This window comes from Aotus nancymaae, unplaced genomic scaffold (assembly GCF_030222135.1).
Source record: "Aotus nancymaae isolate 86718 unplaced genomic scaffold, 86718_ANA_hifiasm-v0.15.2.pri h1tg000059l, whole genome shotgun sequence".
NCBI classification, from domain to species: Eukaryota; Metazoa; Chordata; class Mammalia; order Primates; family Aotidae; genus Aotus; species Aotus nancymaae.
The window spans coordinates 39,553,158-39,570,513 of record NW_026988473.1 but is presented as its reverse complement, the minus strand read 5'-3'; the positions used below and the strand labels follow the sequence as shown (position 1 = coordinate 39,570,513).

Here is a 17,356-nt window from a genome sequence, read left to right as displayed (position 1 = left end):
CAGTCTATCATTGATGGGCATTTGGGTTGGTTCCAGGTCTTTGCTATTGTAAACAGTACCACAATGAACATACGTATGCATGTGTCTTTATAATAGAGTGATTTATAATCCTTTGGATATATAACCAGTAATGGGATTGCTGGGTCAAATGGAATTTCTATTTCTAGGTCTTTGAGGAATCGCCACACTGTCTTCCACAATGGTTGAACTAATTTACACTCCCACCAACAGTGTAAAAGTGTTCCTATTTCTCCACATCCTCTCCAGCATCTGGTGTCTCCAGATTTTAAATGATAGCCATTCTAACTGGCATGAGATGGTATCTCAATGTGGGTTTTGATTTGCATTTCTCTAATGACCAGTGATGATGAGCATTTTTTCATATGTTTCTTGGCCTCATAAATGTTTTCTTTAGAAAAGTGTCTGTTCATATCTTTCACCCACTTTTGAATGGGTTTGTTTGTTTTTTTCTTATAAATCTGTTTTAGTTCTTTGTAGACTCTGAATATTAGCCATTTGTCTGGTAAACAAGCAATGGGGAAAGGATTCCCTATTTAATAAATGGTGTTGGGAAAACTGGCTAGCCGTGCGCAGAAAGCAGAAACTGAACCCCTTCCTGACACCTTACACTAAAATTAACTCCAGATGGATTAAAGACTTAAACATAAGACCTAACACCATAAAAACCCTAGAAGAAAACGTAGGCAAAACCATTCAGTACATAGGCATAGGCGAGGACTTCATGACTAAAATGCCAAAAGCATTGGCAACGAAAGCCAGAATAGACAAATGGGACCTAATTGAACTCCAAAGCTTTTGTACAGCAAAATAAACAATCATTAGAGTGAACTGGCAACCAACAGAATCAGAAAAATTTTTTTCAATCTACCCATTAGACAAAGAGTTAGTGATTTTTATCCCCATTGTATAGGTCAGGCAACTGGACTCAAGGAGATTAAGGAAGTTGCCAACCTCATAAAGCCCATGAGTAATGGAAATGGGATTTAGACCCAGGTCTTTATGATTTCAAAATCTTTGCTCATTCATTTAACAAATATTTATTAAGGGCTTACCCTGTGTTTCCACTGTTACCACCGTGTTGATTAAGGAGACATGATATTTAACTATATCAAGTACCACCAGGAGACAGAATTTGTCTTTTTCTGGGTTTCCAGCTTCAAAGAATAGGTGATCCCAGTGCAAACATCAAAAGGGGATGGCAGTTTCACACAATCCATCTTCCTAGAAAGCAAGGCAGTTCTTCTTGCTCCCTAGTAGGAGTGGCCTCCTTGAATGGCTGTTTACAAAGATGCTTTCCATGGGGCAGCTTTCAAAACTCATCTTCTCCTTAGAATTCTGGATGCCAGGCAGTGCTTCTGGCCGTCCTTTTATGAGATGAAATGGCTGGAGTAGGAGAAATATGTCAGTGTCTCATTACAGATATTACCTCTTGATCAATTCAACACTACAAAAATCTCCTTGAAAAAGAGGCAGCCACTTCTCAGCTGAGCGTCAGCATAGCTCCAGGCTTTTAATATTTATCCTGTACAAGCTGCCTCATGGATTAAACAACCACATCTGCTGAATTGCTCCAGAACAAAAAATGTCTATGATGTGTTTTCAGGTTAAAATAACATTATTCTCTATTTTAAATATTATTATGTTGCTTTATAGGCAAAGTAAAAGCAAAAGCTCCTCACTTGTCAAACCTAATTTCTGGACCCCAGTGGATCCTTGTGGATAGTGCAAAAAAAGTGGTGCTGATTAAATAGCAGAGGATGGAATCACTTGCCTGGTGCCTGGTACATAATCCTCTAGCATTAGGTAATTCCTGTCTGAGACACAGAACACAAGCTGGGGATTTCTTCACTTCAAAACAGCATCTATTTGAGAAAAGCTGGTCAGTAGTGATAGGCTTATCTGAATCTTCTGATTGTCATAGATTTTCATTATCAAGATGGTTGACTACTCACTCAATTTCCTTTTGATGCATTCTAAGCTGATTATGCTCTTACAATTTCAGAGGGTGAAAAATAAAAAAAATGAACCCAGGTGAACCAAAATAAGTTATAGGATGCTTCAGGGGTTGAGTGTTCTGACAGTTTCTGAATCATTGAGGCCTTAGGGAAACTTCTCATTCCAAAGCCTTTCACAGAAGCTAAGGCTCTCCTGTTTCTGTTTCTGTGTCTGTCTCTGTCTGGTGAACTTGGATCTGAAACCTTTCCCTTACCTGGACATCACTGTCTCCTTTAACAGCTGAGCTGTCACTGGGAAGTGAAATTGATTACAACTTTTAAAAAATTCCACAGCTGTTGTTTGTACCTCAGCTGCTTCCCATAATTCTGCAGATGGTAAACATATGTTTATAGGCACATTGAAAAAGAAGATATATTGGATTCCTCCCATCTTTAATTCTTATTTTTCCTTTCATGCAGAAAGTCAAAGTCACAGAACTGGGGTAATCTCACACATTTGAAGATTAATATTTCTGTGCATTAAGACTTTGGAAACAGCAGGACAGCTAATGATATGCTAATGAGCTGACAGTTTTTATTGATCATAATGAAAGTCGACAAGTGTCTTTCTTGGCTGTTTTGCATGGCGGAATATTTTATTAACGTCTTCAGGGCAGAAGTACATGATTGGTTGCATTTTGAAAACCCTCCCTGTGAGTTTCCCAGGTCTTACTTTTTGTTAGCCTGTTGCCAAAGCTTGAGTTCCTGCCAGTTTATAAACAGAACAAATCTTCATCCATATATTTACATGCCCAGCAGGAAACTCTCCCACCCCTTTCTACTTTCTTTCAAAGCAATTTGTTTCAGTATTTTAGCATACAAAAAAATAGAGCCATTTTCTTCAATGTAAACAGAGATCTGCAGGGAAATAAGAGCATTAAAAAAGAATTAGCATTTGTTTGGTGGTGAAGCTGCTTTCATTTTTATCAGAAAGCTCTGCATGTTTAGAAGAGCTTGCCTAATCTTAGTTATTTCATACACAAGAAGGACCTAATAATTTTCTAATTTTTCTAATTGCATCTTTCTATATTTCTTAATGCAAAATGAGAAATGTTCTAGGAACAATTGAAATAATGGGCATTAGTTCCCTAAACATTAAAAATCCATAATATACAGTGTACCTGGTGCAAATTTATTTTTCAGTGCATGGGGAGCGGACTGCAGAAGGCACAAGGTGGCAACAGGTGGATTAAACAAAAGGAAAAAAAAATCCATTTTTCTGTCCTCCATCAGTACTAATAGTAAAAGCTTATGAATTTTGGGCTCTGCATCTTAGGGATTTATTTAGGTTCTCACATCAGCTGGGGTTTATCATTACACTAACAATAAGAAAATGGATTGTTTAGCAAAGTAATAGTATAAATAAGATTAGGGGGGTGGATATTAGGCTATCTAAAAATACCTCTGCTTTCTATCACTGAAAAACTGTTTTAGCAAATTATTAGCATCTAATGCAAACAGTTAAATAATTAGTTTTGCATGTTTGATTAGTATCTATTAAGGAAATTAAGACAAAACCTCATTTTGCTAACAGGACCTCTTTGTAGCAACGTATTGTTAGTTCATGTTAAGGGGCTCCCTTAAATGATATATTTTTACCTACAGCATATTGTAGTGACTGGTTTTAGAGTGTAAATCAAAAAGTGGATCTGTCTCTAGTTAACTGTAAACAAGTCTCAATCAATTGAAGTTTTTTTTGCCAAGGTTAAGGATGCACCCATGATACAACCTCAGGAGATCCTGAGGACATGTGCCCAAGTTCACCGGTGAGGGTATACCTTGCTTTTATACATCTTAGGGAGACAGAATACTTTCATCAATACATGTAAGATTTACATTGGTTTGATCTGGAAGGGTGGAACAACTAGAAGGGTGGGGGCTTCTAGGTCGTAGATAGATTTAAAATTTTTCTGTTTGGCTATTGGTTGAAAGAGTTATCAGTAGTAAGGAATGTCTGGGTTCTGATAAGGGGTTGTGGAGAAGGAGGTTTTATCATGCAGATAAAGCCTCTAAGTAGCAGGCTTTAGAGAGAATATATTGTAAATGTTTCCTGTTAGACTTAAGGTCTGTGTTGATGTTAATGCTGGACGGGTAGAATGAAGCGTGTCCTATCCCCTCTTCCATCACAACCTGAACTAGATTTCCAGATGAACTCTGGAATGCCCTTGGCCAAGAGGAAGGGCTCATTCAGATGGTTGTGGGCCTCAGAACTTCATTTTTGGTTTGCAAGAGTTAGTAACCCTCTAGTATATAGCCTAAGATTAAGGTATACTTTAGAAAAGCTACTTAGAGTATCAAAGCCTTAAATTTCTCATAGGTCAAATGCCAGATGATCTGGTCCTAGATAAGTAGTTCTTATAGAAAGTATCAAAATGACTTCAGAAAGTTTTCAGATAGCTATGATTGTTCTTTTAATCTCTTCCAAAATTCTGATATGTACCTTAAATTAAAAACTATGGCCAAAAAAAAAACTAATGCCCTACATGATCTTCATAGATTCTAACTGTGCTCAATATTATGTGGTTCAATATTGTATAATTCATAATTTTCAACAATTTGATGCTTTAAAATATTTATTGTGTTTACTATGGGAAATCTACTACAATAGGAACTCCAGGGGATTACTAAGACGAAAATGTATTGTTTTTTGCCTTCATGGTGTTTATAATATAATCTAGTAATTCTGTTGGTTTTTATTCAGTTCTAAATCAGTGAGATTTTACTCTATTTATATATGATTTGGATGCAATAATTTTAACCATTGTGAACTTTTAGTGAGTAAACCCTCTTGTCCCAAAAGAAGCAGATGATTAGAATAGAGCAGAAAGGGTCCTTTTACCATTCATCAGAATCATCTGGAAGAGATTTTTTTTTTTTTTAAATGAAGATTTCTGGGCCCACTCCAACCCTACTGAAACAGGATCCTTTGGGCTGACACGAGAATCTGAATGTTAAGCAGATACTGAAGGTGATTCTCCAGGACCATGAAGTTTAAGAAACACTGCCAAGATGAATAATATGAAATAAAGCATATGTCTGCAAAAATGAGATCAAATGAGGTCAGCTAATACAGGGTCAGCTTGAGTTGTGTTTTTCAGTTAAATGTAGATACATTTAGAGTTAAATGAGGAGAAATAATACAAATTTTACCTTTTATACCTTATCTCCTTTGGGAGAAGATGTAGTGCTTGAAGGTACATTTTCATCTGTGGAAATCCTCACAGATGATTTTTTTTTTTTTTTGTGAGAGGAATAAAGCTGATTGAGTTCCTTTATGGTTTTATACATTATAAAAATCCCTTTTGTAGTTTTCTGAAGAAAACTACATGCTTAGCAAATGCTTCTTTTATCAGCAAATGTCCTGGCAGTAAATTGTCCATATAGCAATTTAATGCCAGACCTTCTGGTTCTTATTCTGGGGAAGGTGCTGGGATATACATAAATGTGTGTAGTCGCATGCATACACACACATGCACTCAGGCGTCTTTAGATTGTAAGTGGCATCTGTAGTGTATCACCACCTTTCTTTTAATCTAGGATTGACTTACATCCATTCAAATAAATTAATATTCTCATCTTGATTCATTTGGCAAGAACAAATTTTCGTGCCAGTATGTGGGCTCACCTCTATGACCTTTCTTCATAAAAAATACCAAATGCTTTGGGTTTTTGTGTTAATGAGCATTGGGAAGCTGTCAGCTTTTATTCTGGTTTTTTGTTCAAGTCAACATTATTGACCTTCACCTAATGATCTATGTAACATACACACACAAGTGCCAGAGATTAAAAGTGGAAAGACAGAAGTAAGGAGAGATGCAGATAGAGGAAAGGTGTGAGGGCAGGTGATTTATAACTCATGATGTCACTAAAATTAGTAAAGTCACTTGAAAAAGTATTTCTTTCTATAGGATTAGTGGGATAAGGTATCATTTTAAAATTAATTTTCAATTTGTTTTTGGAAAGGTATTTACCACTATGACACATATGCTCCAGGTTTCTGAGTACCCTTTCCATAGATGATAAGAATAATCCAGGGTCTTCTGATGAATAGGTATGGATCCGCCCTTTTTCTGGTGCATATGCTTCCACTAATTCCATATCACCTAGGGTAACCAGCTGTCCTGGTTTGCCTAGGAGCCTCTGTTTCAGTGCTGAAGTTTTCCATGTTCCAGGAAATCCATAAGATAGAAATCTATAGTTTTGTCTGTTCAGATTCTTTTTTAAAAATTATTATTTGAAAACTAATGAGCATAGTTGTCTAAAATGTGACAATTTCAGTTTGGAGGCCTGTTTCATTGACCTAGAATATGAATGCTGGGTGGATCTTTAGCTTTTTTATCTAGCACTTCCTTTCCAAATGAAGCAACTAGGGCTCATAGAAGCTGGTTAACTTATTGCTAAGTCTACCCAGTGAGCTAGAGACAGATCCAGAACTTGAACCCAGGTTCCCTGACTTCTAATCCATGCTTGTTTCAAATTGCTACGTGTGCTTGAAGGTGTTAGCCTCTCAAAGGAGTTAATTTGTTTTGAAAGACTGAGTAACTTCATCTGAGAGAGAAGCTAATTCATTTAGATTGTGCTCCATTAATTGCTCCCTGGTATTCCTCTGCAAGAGATTATGAATTAATATTGAGGAGTAGTGGCAGAAACTTCTTCCCCATGGTGAAACTGTCTTTTCTCGTAATCACAAACACTGCATCATCCTTGATGAGAAAGAGGTTAATAGACATACATAATTCTGTGGAAGAGGTGCTGTGATCCTGTTATTTCTATTAATATTTCCAATTAATATTTTTTCTTGAAATAATAAGCTAAAAACAGCATTTGCTGCTTGCCTTCTGCTGTTTAGAAGATGAGCACATAAATGTTAAATGTTACTCCCTCTGAAATACTTGCAGCACTATCTTAAGCCTATATTTTATTTATAGATTAAGCTCAATATTCTGAACCAGCTTGCACATCTTCCATCTGTTCTGTAATATCTCTGCCATCAAATCAGAAAAAAAACCCTAACAACAGAATCTTGAAATTCAACTTGAAAAATTCAAAGCCAAGTCAATATTTTCATTGAGAGATGACAGCCCTGATGACTTTCTTAAGTTTGAGCTATTCTTCCAGACTGAATTACAGAACTGAAAGACAACCTTTTACTCTTGTCTTAAGATTCATCAAGAAAGACTTATGTTACTCAATCAGTTGAGGAACAAAGATTGTTATGGAATTTTCCTAATGTCTAATTTTATTTTCTTGGCTAAATGAATCAGTAGAAAAATTTTAGCCTAATATATTTCTATTATATTTCTTTCCACTTTAAAAATCCTGTAAATCAGCAATAATGTTCCAGGATGATTAGGGCATTAAAAAGAATTTTTATTGAATTAATACTTTTTACTGATGTATCTTTGGTACTATAATCTATAATTGGCATTAACTAGTGGTAACTAATTGTAGCTTTCTCCACATAAATGTACAATTCAAGATTCCTAAAGCAGGATGCTTTAGAGTGGTTCAGTATGTACTAAGGGCAACTCAACCTTTGAATGAATCAATTTTGTTGAAAAATAATCTGACCTGCCAAGAATATGTGATTGCATAGGGACCATAGCTGGTGACTGTAATCTTGATTGCCATCTGTCTCTTCTGTTATCAAGGGGATCATCCAAGACGGGAAGATCATCTTTATGCCAAATGGATATATAACACAATGTCCAAATCTAAATCGCAGTAAGTAGCAACTTAAAGCATTTTGATATATTCCATTATAATTTGTTGATCATATCAGAGAAACACATCTGGAAAGACAGACACAAATTGTTTATAGTGTTGACTTCTGAGGTGCTGGGGATAGTGAAAGAGAACTTATTATCTACATTATATAATTCTGTGTCTTTAAAAAATATGTATCATTTATTGTCTTGCCAGTTTTCATACTGCTGATAAAGACGTACCTGAGACTGGGTAATTTGTGAAAGAAAGAGGTTTAATTGACTCACAGTTCCACATTGCTGGGGAGGCCTCACAATCACAGTGGAAGGCAAAACAGGAGCAAAGTCACATCTTACATGGCGGCAGGCAAAGATAATGAGAGCCAAGTGAAAGGGGAAAACCCTTATAAAACCATCAGAATCTTGTGAGACTTATTCACTAACATGAGAATAGTATGGGAGTAACCACCCTCATGATTCAGTTATCTCCCATTGGGTCCCTCCCACATGTAGGAATTATGGGAGCTGCAATTCAAGATGAGATTTGAGTGGGGATACAGCCAACCTATATCATTTATTGAATTAAAATTTGAAAAGAAGAGGGTTACATTAGCATGTTCTACAGCTGGATATAGAAAGATATGTTTAATATAATATATATTTTTAAAAACCTATTCTTTAAAATCCTTGACCTGCATGAGAGTTTACTTTTTCTTCTTCTATGATACTGCAGTTTTTCAGTTGCCTCTCTATAGAAATGAGAGTTTAATTTTAACTTTAAAATGTCATGTCGCCTTTTTTTTTAGTTAACAGTGCCTTTTTCCTGTTCCTTTCTTTTTGCTTATTAAACTAGGAAAAGATCCAGACCTGAAATCTTCTGTGATTTCACTCAAATTTTGAAGCAATATTAACCAAAAGCCCCCCAAAACTCTTCTACATAGCCACATATCTACTGTTTTAAAATTTTATTTCTCATATTAGCACAATATAAATATATATTTTATATTTTCTTTATTGAGCTTGCCCAACCTGCAGTGATTTCTTAAGCCTGGTGCAAGGAATAATGGATTTACAAGAGCTTTTGGCCAAGATGACTGCAAAAGTAGGTATCTAAATTTCACTTGTGATGTTTCATTTCTTTTTCTGTCCTATCTGGAATTTGGAGTGATATGTTATGATGGAAGCATTTTTAGCCTTGGCATCTGCTATATGTTACTACAAAAATGGTTTATTCTTACTCAAAATAGGACTACCGATAGTAAACATAACCATTCCTGTCTTTGGTGCTATTAAGCTGTATCATAATGTTTACTTGAAAAATGTTTGGAAGCAAGAGGCAATATGTATCACTGTAGAGTCCACGGGAGTGGAAAAGGAATTTGCCCAATGGCTATTAAAGTAGTAACACTGTAAGATGATCTATGGTCAGAGCCAGTGCTCTTATAAGCTAATGCATTTCGGATGTAAGAATAATTGCAAATAATCAGAAAGGGCAAAATAGCTATTGTTAGGAACAGATTACTGTCAAAGGAAGGCATTATATTACATTTTTAATGTATAATTCATTTCAAGGCTGGTCCTGAATTAAATAACAAAGCAGGCAAATTTGCCTTTCAACACCTTTGGTTTTATAACTCTGCACCTTTTCCTCCTCTCCATTCCATCATCCACTTAACAAGCATCTTTTGAGGACCTGCCATTTGCTGTGCACTGTGTTAGGCACAAAGGGGCAATGGTGAGCAAGATATGCTTTCTACCCTAGATATGTTCATATTGAGTGGCAGAACCAAATGTGTAAATAACTAAGGCCTTTAACATATATATTCATAAAGTGTATATTCATAATAGAAAGCCCTGAGCCTTGTTGAAAAAGACACTGAAAAAATAGAAAATGTGGCTAATGCTGTTGTTATGATACCAATCAGTCATGGACATGAGTTCCGGCCTAGGGTGAAGAAAGAATTAGGTTGGGCCTAAGAGACATTATACCCTGCAAAAGGAAGAATTTTAATAACAGTGAAAATGATACATTAATCCTATTTTACCTGCGGCTAAGATTGCTCCCTACCATCAGCCATGGTATGTGCAAAAAAATTGGTGGGTTGGTAAGTGTTTGGGAGATAAGGCTATATTCTGGACCATAGATTTTGCTGCTGAAGACAATGTTTCTATTTCAAACTGGGTTTTTGGCCAAGTCAAGCCCTCTTTTGTCTGGAAAGGAGAGATGGAAAGCTTTTGTAAGAAAAAGATTGAGACTGAGGTTCAGATCTGAAGCATTAGCTTTTCACTTCAGAGTACAATGCGATTGTGAAACACAGGTGATTATTTGCTTTCCCAGCTTGTGTCATATAGAGGCTTTTGTTTCATATTGTCTGGAGCAGCTTGATCTCAATACTGTTAATTATATTTTAGCATGCTAGCAAATTTTTGGAACAAGGAACTTGCCACTGAGTCTCAGGTGATTGTTGTTCTTCATTTTCCAGCTTTGAGGACATCTTTCGCTCTCATTCTTTTCTCATTGTAGAGAATGCCATTTTTCTCTTTAGCCACACATCATCTAAGAGCCACTTTGAGCTCTATTCTCAAAACATTATTATGTAAAATGGGCATTTGTAAGGCAGAAGATATTTAATTGTGGGCAATTGCAAGCAGAAAATGGTATAATCCACCTTCTAAACCTCCTTCTGGCACTTTGGCAGATTTGTAAGTCTGTTCCTTCCAAACTGTGTATAGAATTACAATTTGAAAACTGAGTACTTCCATTTTTGCTGTGTAATTTGAAATCTATGATCATCTAGAATAAGTGTTGGCAAACTTTTTCCATAAGGGACCAGCTAGCAAATTTTGGGCCTTGCAAGCCAAGAGGCAAAATCAAGGATATTATGCATAAACTTAGTTCATTTAAGTATAATCATTTAAATTATAACTATTGAAAACTGTAAAAACCATTCTTAGCAGTTTGTCAACTGTTGATCTAAAAGAATCTGAAAAGTCAGTAATACAAGCATTTACTATGTATTAGTTATAATGCTTAAGCTTTTATATCCACTGTCACTTTAATCTTTACCACAATCCTTTGAGATTGCTTTATTTATTGGTCTACTTTACATATGAGATGATTGAAGTCCAGGAAGGTCTGATAACTTTTCCTAAGAGAGTAGATGGCAGAGCTGGGACCTGAACTCAGGTAGTTAGATCGTGAAAGTTGAATCATGACTGAGAAAGTTTATGGTTTGACAAGAGAGGGTTAGGAAGAGAGATAGAAGATATAAATAGGGAGTAATATTAATTACTCTTTCTAACCCTCTCCATCCACTGGCAGGAGGATAGAGATATTACCAAGAATGAGCAAATAAAAAGAGAAGAAAAGAGAAATGAATGTTTTATCATTTTATTGAGCTGAACTAAAGTTTTCAGCTGAGAATGAAATGTGTGAGCATAGAACTTGTAGTAACTTTTCAAAAAGGAAGGTTATGGCAAGAGCAAGGTCTCTTTTATTGTATTATTTTATTATTATTTTTTAAGAACAAGGTCTCTTAATGCACTCTTCTGGCTATGAGCTGCTTGTTTTCCTTGGAAATATGTAAAAATTCTTTGACATTATCTGTGTAAGTATTTTCAGACCAGACAGATTGCTCAGAGTCAGACTGCGACACCTAGGATAGGCCAGGTGAAGTCTCAGGAAAGGATTCTTCAAGGATTTTCAAGGAATTTTTTTCTTTTCCTTCTAGCTGGTGCCAAGGTCTGAACGTGAAAGCTTGCTTTCTGTGCCTTGTACGAACCTCCTTCTTTTCGTTCAATCTAAGACTGAGGGTATCAGATGTTAGTGCCAAACCTTTATAGAAGAGTTTCCTTTAAGATACTCATCGTGGGAAGATGCTGTTCCCCAACTCTGCCCTGCTATATACCCTGTGTAGCCATCAGGGTGGAAGCTCAAGGGCTCTGCATTTCATCATGATGTTGTTGTCTTGGGTGCTCGCTTATTTCCTGGAATCCCTGCAGTCACTTTGTTTTGGCCTCTGTGACTTTCTTCCTTTTATATAAGCTCTGTGACAATTTTCAAAGGTTTTAATTTATATATCAAATACAGCAGTTTAGTTGGTTCAGTTGGTGAAGTCCTTCAGGTTATGTGGTCTGCCCTTGGTGGAGGCAGAAGTGTAACTCACCCTTTTGGCAGATGGAAGGAGATAGAGACTGGAGATGTTAGGCAAACTTGAATGTGGTTCCCAGATGCAAAGAGAATGCTATGGCACTAAATTTATCTGGGCCAAGTCTTTATCTTTAGTTAAATAGGCCTATTGTGGCAGAATTTAGTTAATGGGGTTGGAGCTAAGCTTTGAAGGTTTGATTTGAGTTGTCCAGCAGTTCTGATTAAGATGAGTATACAGTCATGTAGGTCATAGTAGAGATAGAGAATGGGCTTTGAAGTTAGGCTGATAGGATTCTGGGTCTCTATTTTATCATTTCCTTGGATGTTTGTAGCCTTGAATAAAGTTCAGCATCTGTTTTCCCATATGTAAAATGGTGACAATTATTCCTGCTCTTGTAAAGATTCTGTGAGCCCAGGGAAATGAGTTTTGCTGCATGGCACAGAAATGCCATTCAATAGGTGGTGGCTGCTGATATTTATACTCTTAAACCTAGAAAGTATAGACAACCATGGTGGGATGATGGTTCCTTAGAGAAAATGGTCCCTAAGAAAATGCACATCTTCCCCAGTGACTTGAAATCAGAAAATCTGGCAGAGCCTGTGCATTGCTGGCAAGACCCTAGTCTAGCAGTTCTGGAAAACAGCAGGAAGTCCTTCCTCTTGGGTCAAGGTGGAAGCCCTAGAGTCCTTCCAGAGAGGAAGCTCAGTGTATAAGCTGGATAAGAATTGGTAGCCAAAGTAAGATCAAACCAAACACATGTAGATACCAGATCAGCCTAGGGGTCTGTGTAGGAGAGCTTATCATTCCTTTTCCCCTTTTAGGGTTAGGGATGCTGGCAAATGATGGTGCCCCTGCTTGATGCAGGACAGATCATGAGAGCAGCCTGCACTCACATTCAGGTGACAGAGGTCAGGCTAGTTAAGAGCTCTCTTGAGGAATTCTGGCATTTTGGCAAAACTATATTTTTTTAAGGCAGAGAAGAAATGGGGCTGCTACCTCAAGTAATATCCCTTTTTTTGTTGTTGTTCTCTTATATCTCCCTTAGTGATCTACAAGTGTCAGCCACTCCCCTGTATTACTCTGAAGATTCTTTCAGGTAGTTTAGATGTTGTGGGAACTACCTACCTGCTGGGTACATTGTGATAGGATCAGGCTCTGTCCTGCTATCAGATCCCACCTGCACTGTAATCCCATTCTGACTTTAAGCTGAGAAAAAAGATATACTGAAGACTGTAACTTTCTTGGTTACTTCTGTTTAAATCTTTGACAAATCTATGTATGCAAATCAAGCCACATTTGGAGTGGCATTTAAGCTTATAATGTCTTTACTTCTGAGACTTCCATTGTTTGAGGAATTCAATAATGATTTTTCAATTAAGCTTAAATGTTTAACAATAGAAGTTTCCTTTTCCCTTTCATACAGCAAATGCCAAATAAATGGTATTTCAAAGAAAAGAAGCAATTCACCACATGACTAATGTACTTAGATCTGTTCATTGACCTTCAATGATGAAAAAGGCCTCTGCTGTCTATTTTTCATTGTGTAGAGTTAGGAATAAATGAATTGGTTCATGGTTGCTTGGATAAATGCATAAACAAAAGGAAAACAGAAGAGAGATGTAGATTTGATAACATATCTATTTTGAATCTGCAGACATTCTTAGAGAAAGTGGCAGGTAGTATACAAATAGCTTTTGAAAATAAATGTGTATAAATTCAGCATGCTGATACCAATGACAGAAAATGTATTTCATTTTTTGATTCAGAGTTGTCTCCTTTATTGCTGTTTTAGGATTTAGCAGGGGCAAAAGGGAAGGCAAGAGGGTACATTAAGTATCTTTGAAAAATTAGCTTTTTGCCTTAACATCCCTTTGCCTTTGTGTCTATTTGATGTGCTCTTATTATTACAGAGAATAGGGCTTTTCAATGTTGTCAGAAAAGGCTAAAAATATTAAAAATAAGACGACATTCAGAAGGGAAACAAGATCAGCCTTGAGAATAGTTTTCGTTATATTAATACTGACATTTTTCTTGGAATCGAGTTTTGTAGGTGAGCATAGCTCAGCTTTGCGGGACAGTGCTAGAAATTACCACTATTACCCTCAGGCAAGCTCCTGGATTTTAAGAAAGCTCAGATAGATATAGAATTGCCTTTTGGGTCATTTACTCTTTAAGAAGTTCCCTTCTTGGAATGACAGAGACACCAGAATTGTTCCAGATTTTCAGAGTAAGGCAGGTATGGGTCCTCTCATGAAGATACACAGTTCTGAGACCCTTTTAGGAGAAATGCAGATCTAGTTCAACTCTTTGGTTCAAGCCAAGGTCATATATCTGTTACTACCTTATGTAGGAACTACTGGGGCTTTAGAAATGAAGTAAAGATAAGTAATAAATTATCACTTTCTTTTTGTTGGGGTTTCATATCTATAGATTCAACCAGCTCTGGACCAACAATCTTCAGAAAAAAATTCCAAAAAGTTACAGAAAGTAAAACTTGAATTTTCCATGTACCGAGTACTGCATTGAATCCATGTGAATGAATTGATATCTAGACATTGTATTAGGTATTATAAGTTATGTAGGGATGATTTAAACTATATAGGAGAATATGAGTATGTTATGAGCAAACTATACTATTTTATATAAAGGACTTGAACATTTTCAGATTTTGGTGTCTGCAAGTGGCCAAATCATATGCCATCATCCCTCAGTATCTAAGACTATCACCAAACTCAAAAGTGTATTTTTCTCTGTTTCCTAAAGCATTCCCAAAGAACTTAATTATCATAGATTCTATAAACTCTATGATTAGGCTAGAGTTTTGTTTTATTAATTAATTAATTAATCCAGATGGAGTATAGCTCTGTTACCCAGGCTGGAGTGCAGTGGCACGATCTTGGCTTACTGCATCCTCCACCTCCTGGGTTCAAGCAATTCTCATGTCTCAGCCTTTAGAGTAGCTGGGATTACAGGCACATGCCACTACACCTGGCTTTTTTTTTGTATTTTTAGTAGAGACAGGGTTTTGCCATATTGGCCAGGCTGGTCTCCAACTCCTGACCTTGGATAATGTGCCCGTCTTGGCCTCCCAAAGTGCGAGGATTATAGGCGTGAGCCATCATATCTGGCCCAGGCTAGAGTTTTAAATGAAACATAAATTTCTAGAAGATCATGCATATTAGAAAATGTGATAGGAAGCTGATATTTCAGGCAGACTCAACTCTTAGTTCTTTAGGGGCTGCTCATGGTACATGGTGGTTGGTCTAAGATTCTATTTGTTGTTTTTTCTGCTCTTTGCTATCACCCACAAAAGGCAGACAGGGGCAAATTTTCTTGAGAAATCCCAAAAGCTTGGAAGAAGAGGATGGAATACATGACAAAAGCAAAGGTTAGAATTACATGTGGATTTCATTTCCAGAGAGTCTCGTATGAGTAATTCAGAAGAATGTGTATGAAATGGAACCATAGTTAATGTGGAAAGATGGTGGAAGTCATTCCTTAGGTTCATCTATTATATCTAAAGTAGTGGCTCAAAATAATCTTAGTTAGATCAAAGGTTCAATTGATTTCCTGTATGGGGAAAGTACTCAAGACATGAAAGTATAAGCATGATTGAGAAGGAAAAGAGAAATTCAGATAATTTTCTGGGAAATGATATTTGGTATTTTTGTTTGTTTGTTTGAGACAGAGTCTCACTCTGTTGCCAGGCGCCAGACTGGGGTGCAGTGGCACGATTTCAGCTCACTGTACCCTTTGCCTCCTGGGTTTGAGCAATTCTCCTGCCTCAGCCTCCTGAGTAGCTAGAACTACAGGCGTGGGCCACCATGCCCAGCTAATTTTTGTATTTTTTAGTAGAGATGAGGTTTCACCATGTTGGCCAGGATGGTCTCGATCTCTTGACCTCATGATCCACCTGCCTCGGCCTTCCAAAGTGCTGGGATTACAGGTGCGAGCCACTGCACCTGGCCGATACTTGGTTTTTAATCCTGGTGGTCTCTATGAAAGGAAAAGGAAGGGGAGAGTAATATCACTGTTGGGTGAGTCACTCTGTTGTATGGATGTGACAGTAGACAGATCATATCAAAGTGCTATATTTAGGGTTTTTTTGCACCATGTTTTTGAAGGTAAACTGGAGTAGGCTGTATGAAAAGCAATCAGAAGAGAGGCTTGGAATGATATCATGAGGAGTGGTTAAGGGAACCTGGTGGTGCCAGGTGTGTTCAGGAGGACAGGATAACCTCAAATGGTGAGGATTAGGTTTGTCAGGATGGGTTACGATGAAAACCTAGGTATGGCAGGAAAAAGAAAAAAGATTTCACAGCCAAACCATGAAAAATGTTTCAAACATTGAGAGCTAACTGAAAAAAATGGCCTTCCTTGGAAGATAATAAATGTTCCTCCACTGGAGATGTGCAAAGGCTAGATAATCACTTGAAGTTTCTTGAGAGGATATTCAAGCTTTATAATCCCTTTCCAGTGGGAAAGTCTAAGACTCTGTGATTATTGACAATACTGGGTGGCCTAGAAAAATAAAAAAAAGGTTATTTTATAAAATTCTGATCTTACCTGGGGATTTGATTACTTCTCCTGACCTTCTAAGCACAAAAGTGAATTCCTGGGGCATTCTGTCTGGGGGATCCTCTTACGACTTCTCTTTTTTTCTGGCCCCAGCTCTCCAGAATTTTTCATCAGACAGAAGACAGTGACTTCCTAGTTTGTAAACCATGACATTCTAGTTAGTGTGTGAAGAACATAGAGAGGATAGTGGGAGATAAATGTAAGTGCCTCGGAGTTCCTGATTAGATCTCCTGTAAACATCATAATGAGTCCTTGAGAACAAATTCATTATGAGTGTTTTTGTGTGGGCTTGAACTGAAAGCACACACATTTATGAACACCCATGAGGTTCCTAAGATACAGTTTAATGTCTCATTTGGTATTCATTAGACCATGATAGCCAATATGTCTTCAATTTAGAGTGATTCCACCTTGTGTAAAAAAATAAAAAAACAAAAAACAGATAATGCTAAGAACCAGTGAACTGTTCTGAGCATTTTTTTCACTTCTTGCATGGATTTTTTATTCTTGTTGCTATTAGCATTGTTAGGATGATGCAACTGAATTACAGAAATTACATTCAGTAACTCTTGTTTGCAGCTAAATTATGCAGAGACAAGACTTAGTCAATTGGAAAACTGTCATTGTGAGAAGACCTGTCAAGTGAGTGGACTGCTCTATCGAGACCAAGACTCTTGGGTAGATGGTGACCATTGCAGGAACTGCACTTGCAAAGTAAGCCTCTTTGTAAATAAATGCAGTAAAAATTGTTTTAAAGGGACAGGTTTGATAATTATAGAGTAACCTGGTTCTTTGATAAATAATGTTAACTCTAAGAATTATTACCTTTTTACCTAGCACCCACTAGTCATATGAACAATTGTGAAGCAATGCTGGAAAAGGGTCTTATCTTATATGAATACTTGGA

The 17,356-nt window shown here is 36.9% G+C and overlaps 1 protein-coding gene across 3 annotated transcripts in view; it reads left to right on the top strand.

Annotated features, from left to right (window-relative positions):
* The window catches only part of NELL1 (neural EGFL like 1), a 912,020-nt gene that overhangs the window by 223,382 nt on the left and 671,282 nt on the right, over positions 1-17,356 (top strand). For all 3 annotated transcript variants that reach the window (XM_012456483.2, XM_012456482.2, XM_012456484.2), the window contains 3 exons: positions 7,667-7,739; positions 8,740-8,822; positions 17,029-17,163. In XM_012456483.2, the coding sequence (XP_012311906.1) occupies positions 7,667-7,739; positions 8,740-8,822; positions 17,029-17,163 (291 nt within the window). The remainder of the gene's footprint in view (positions 1-7,666; positions 7,740-8,739; positions 8,823-17,028; positions 17,164-17,356) is intronic.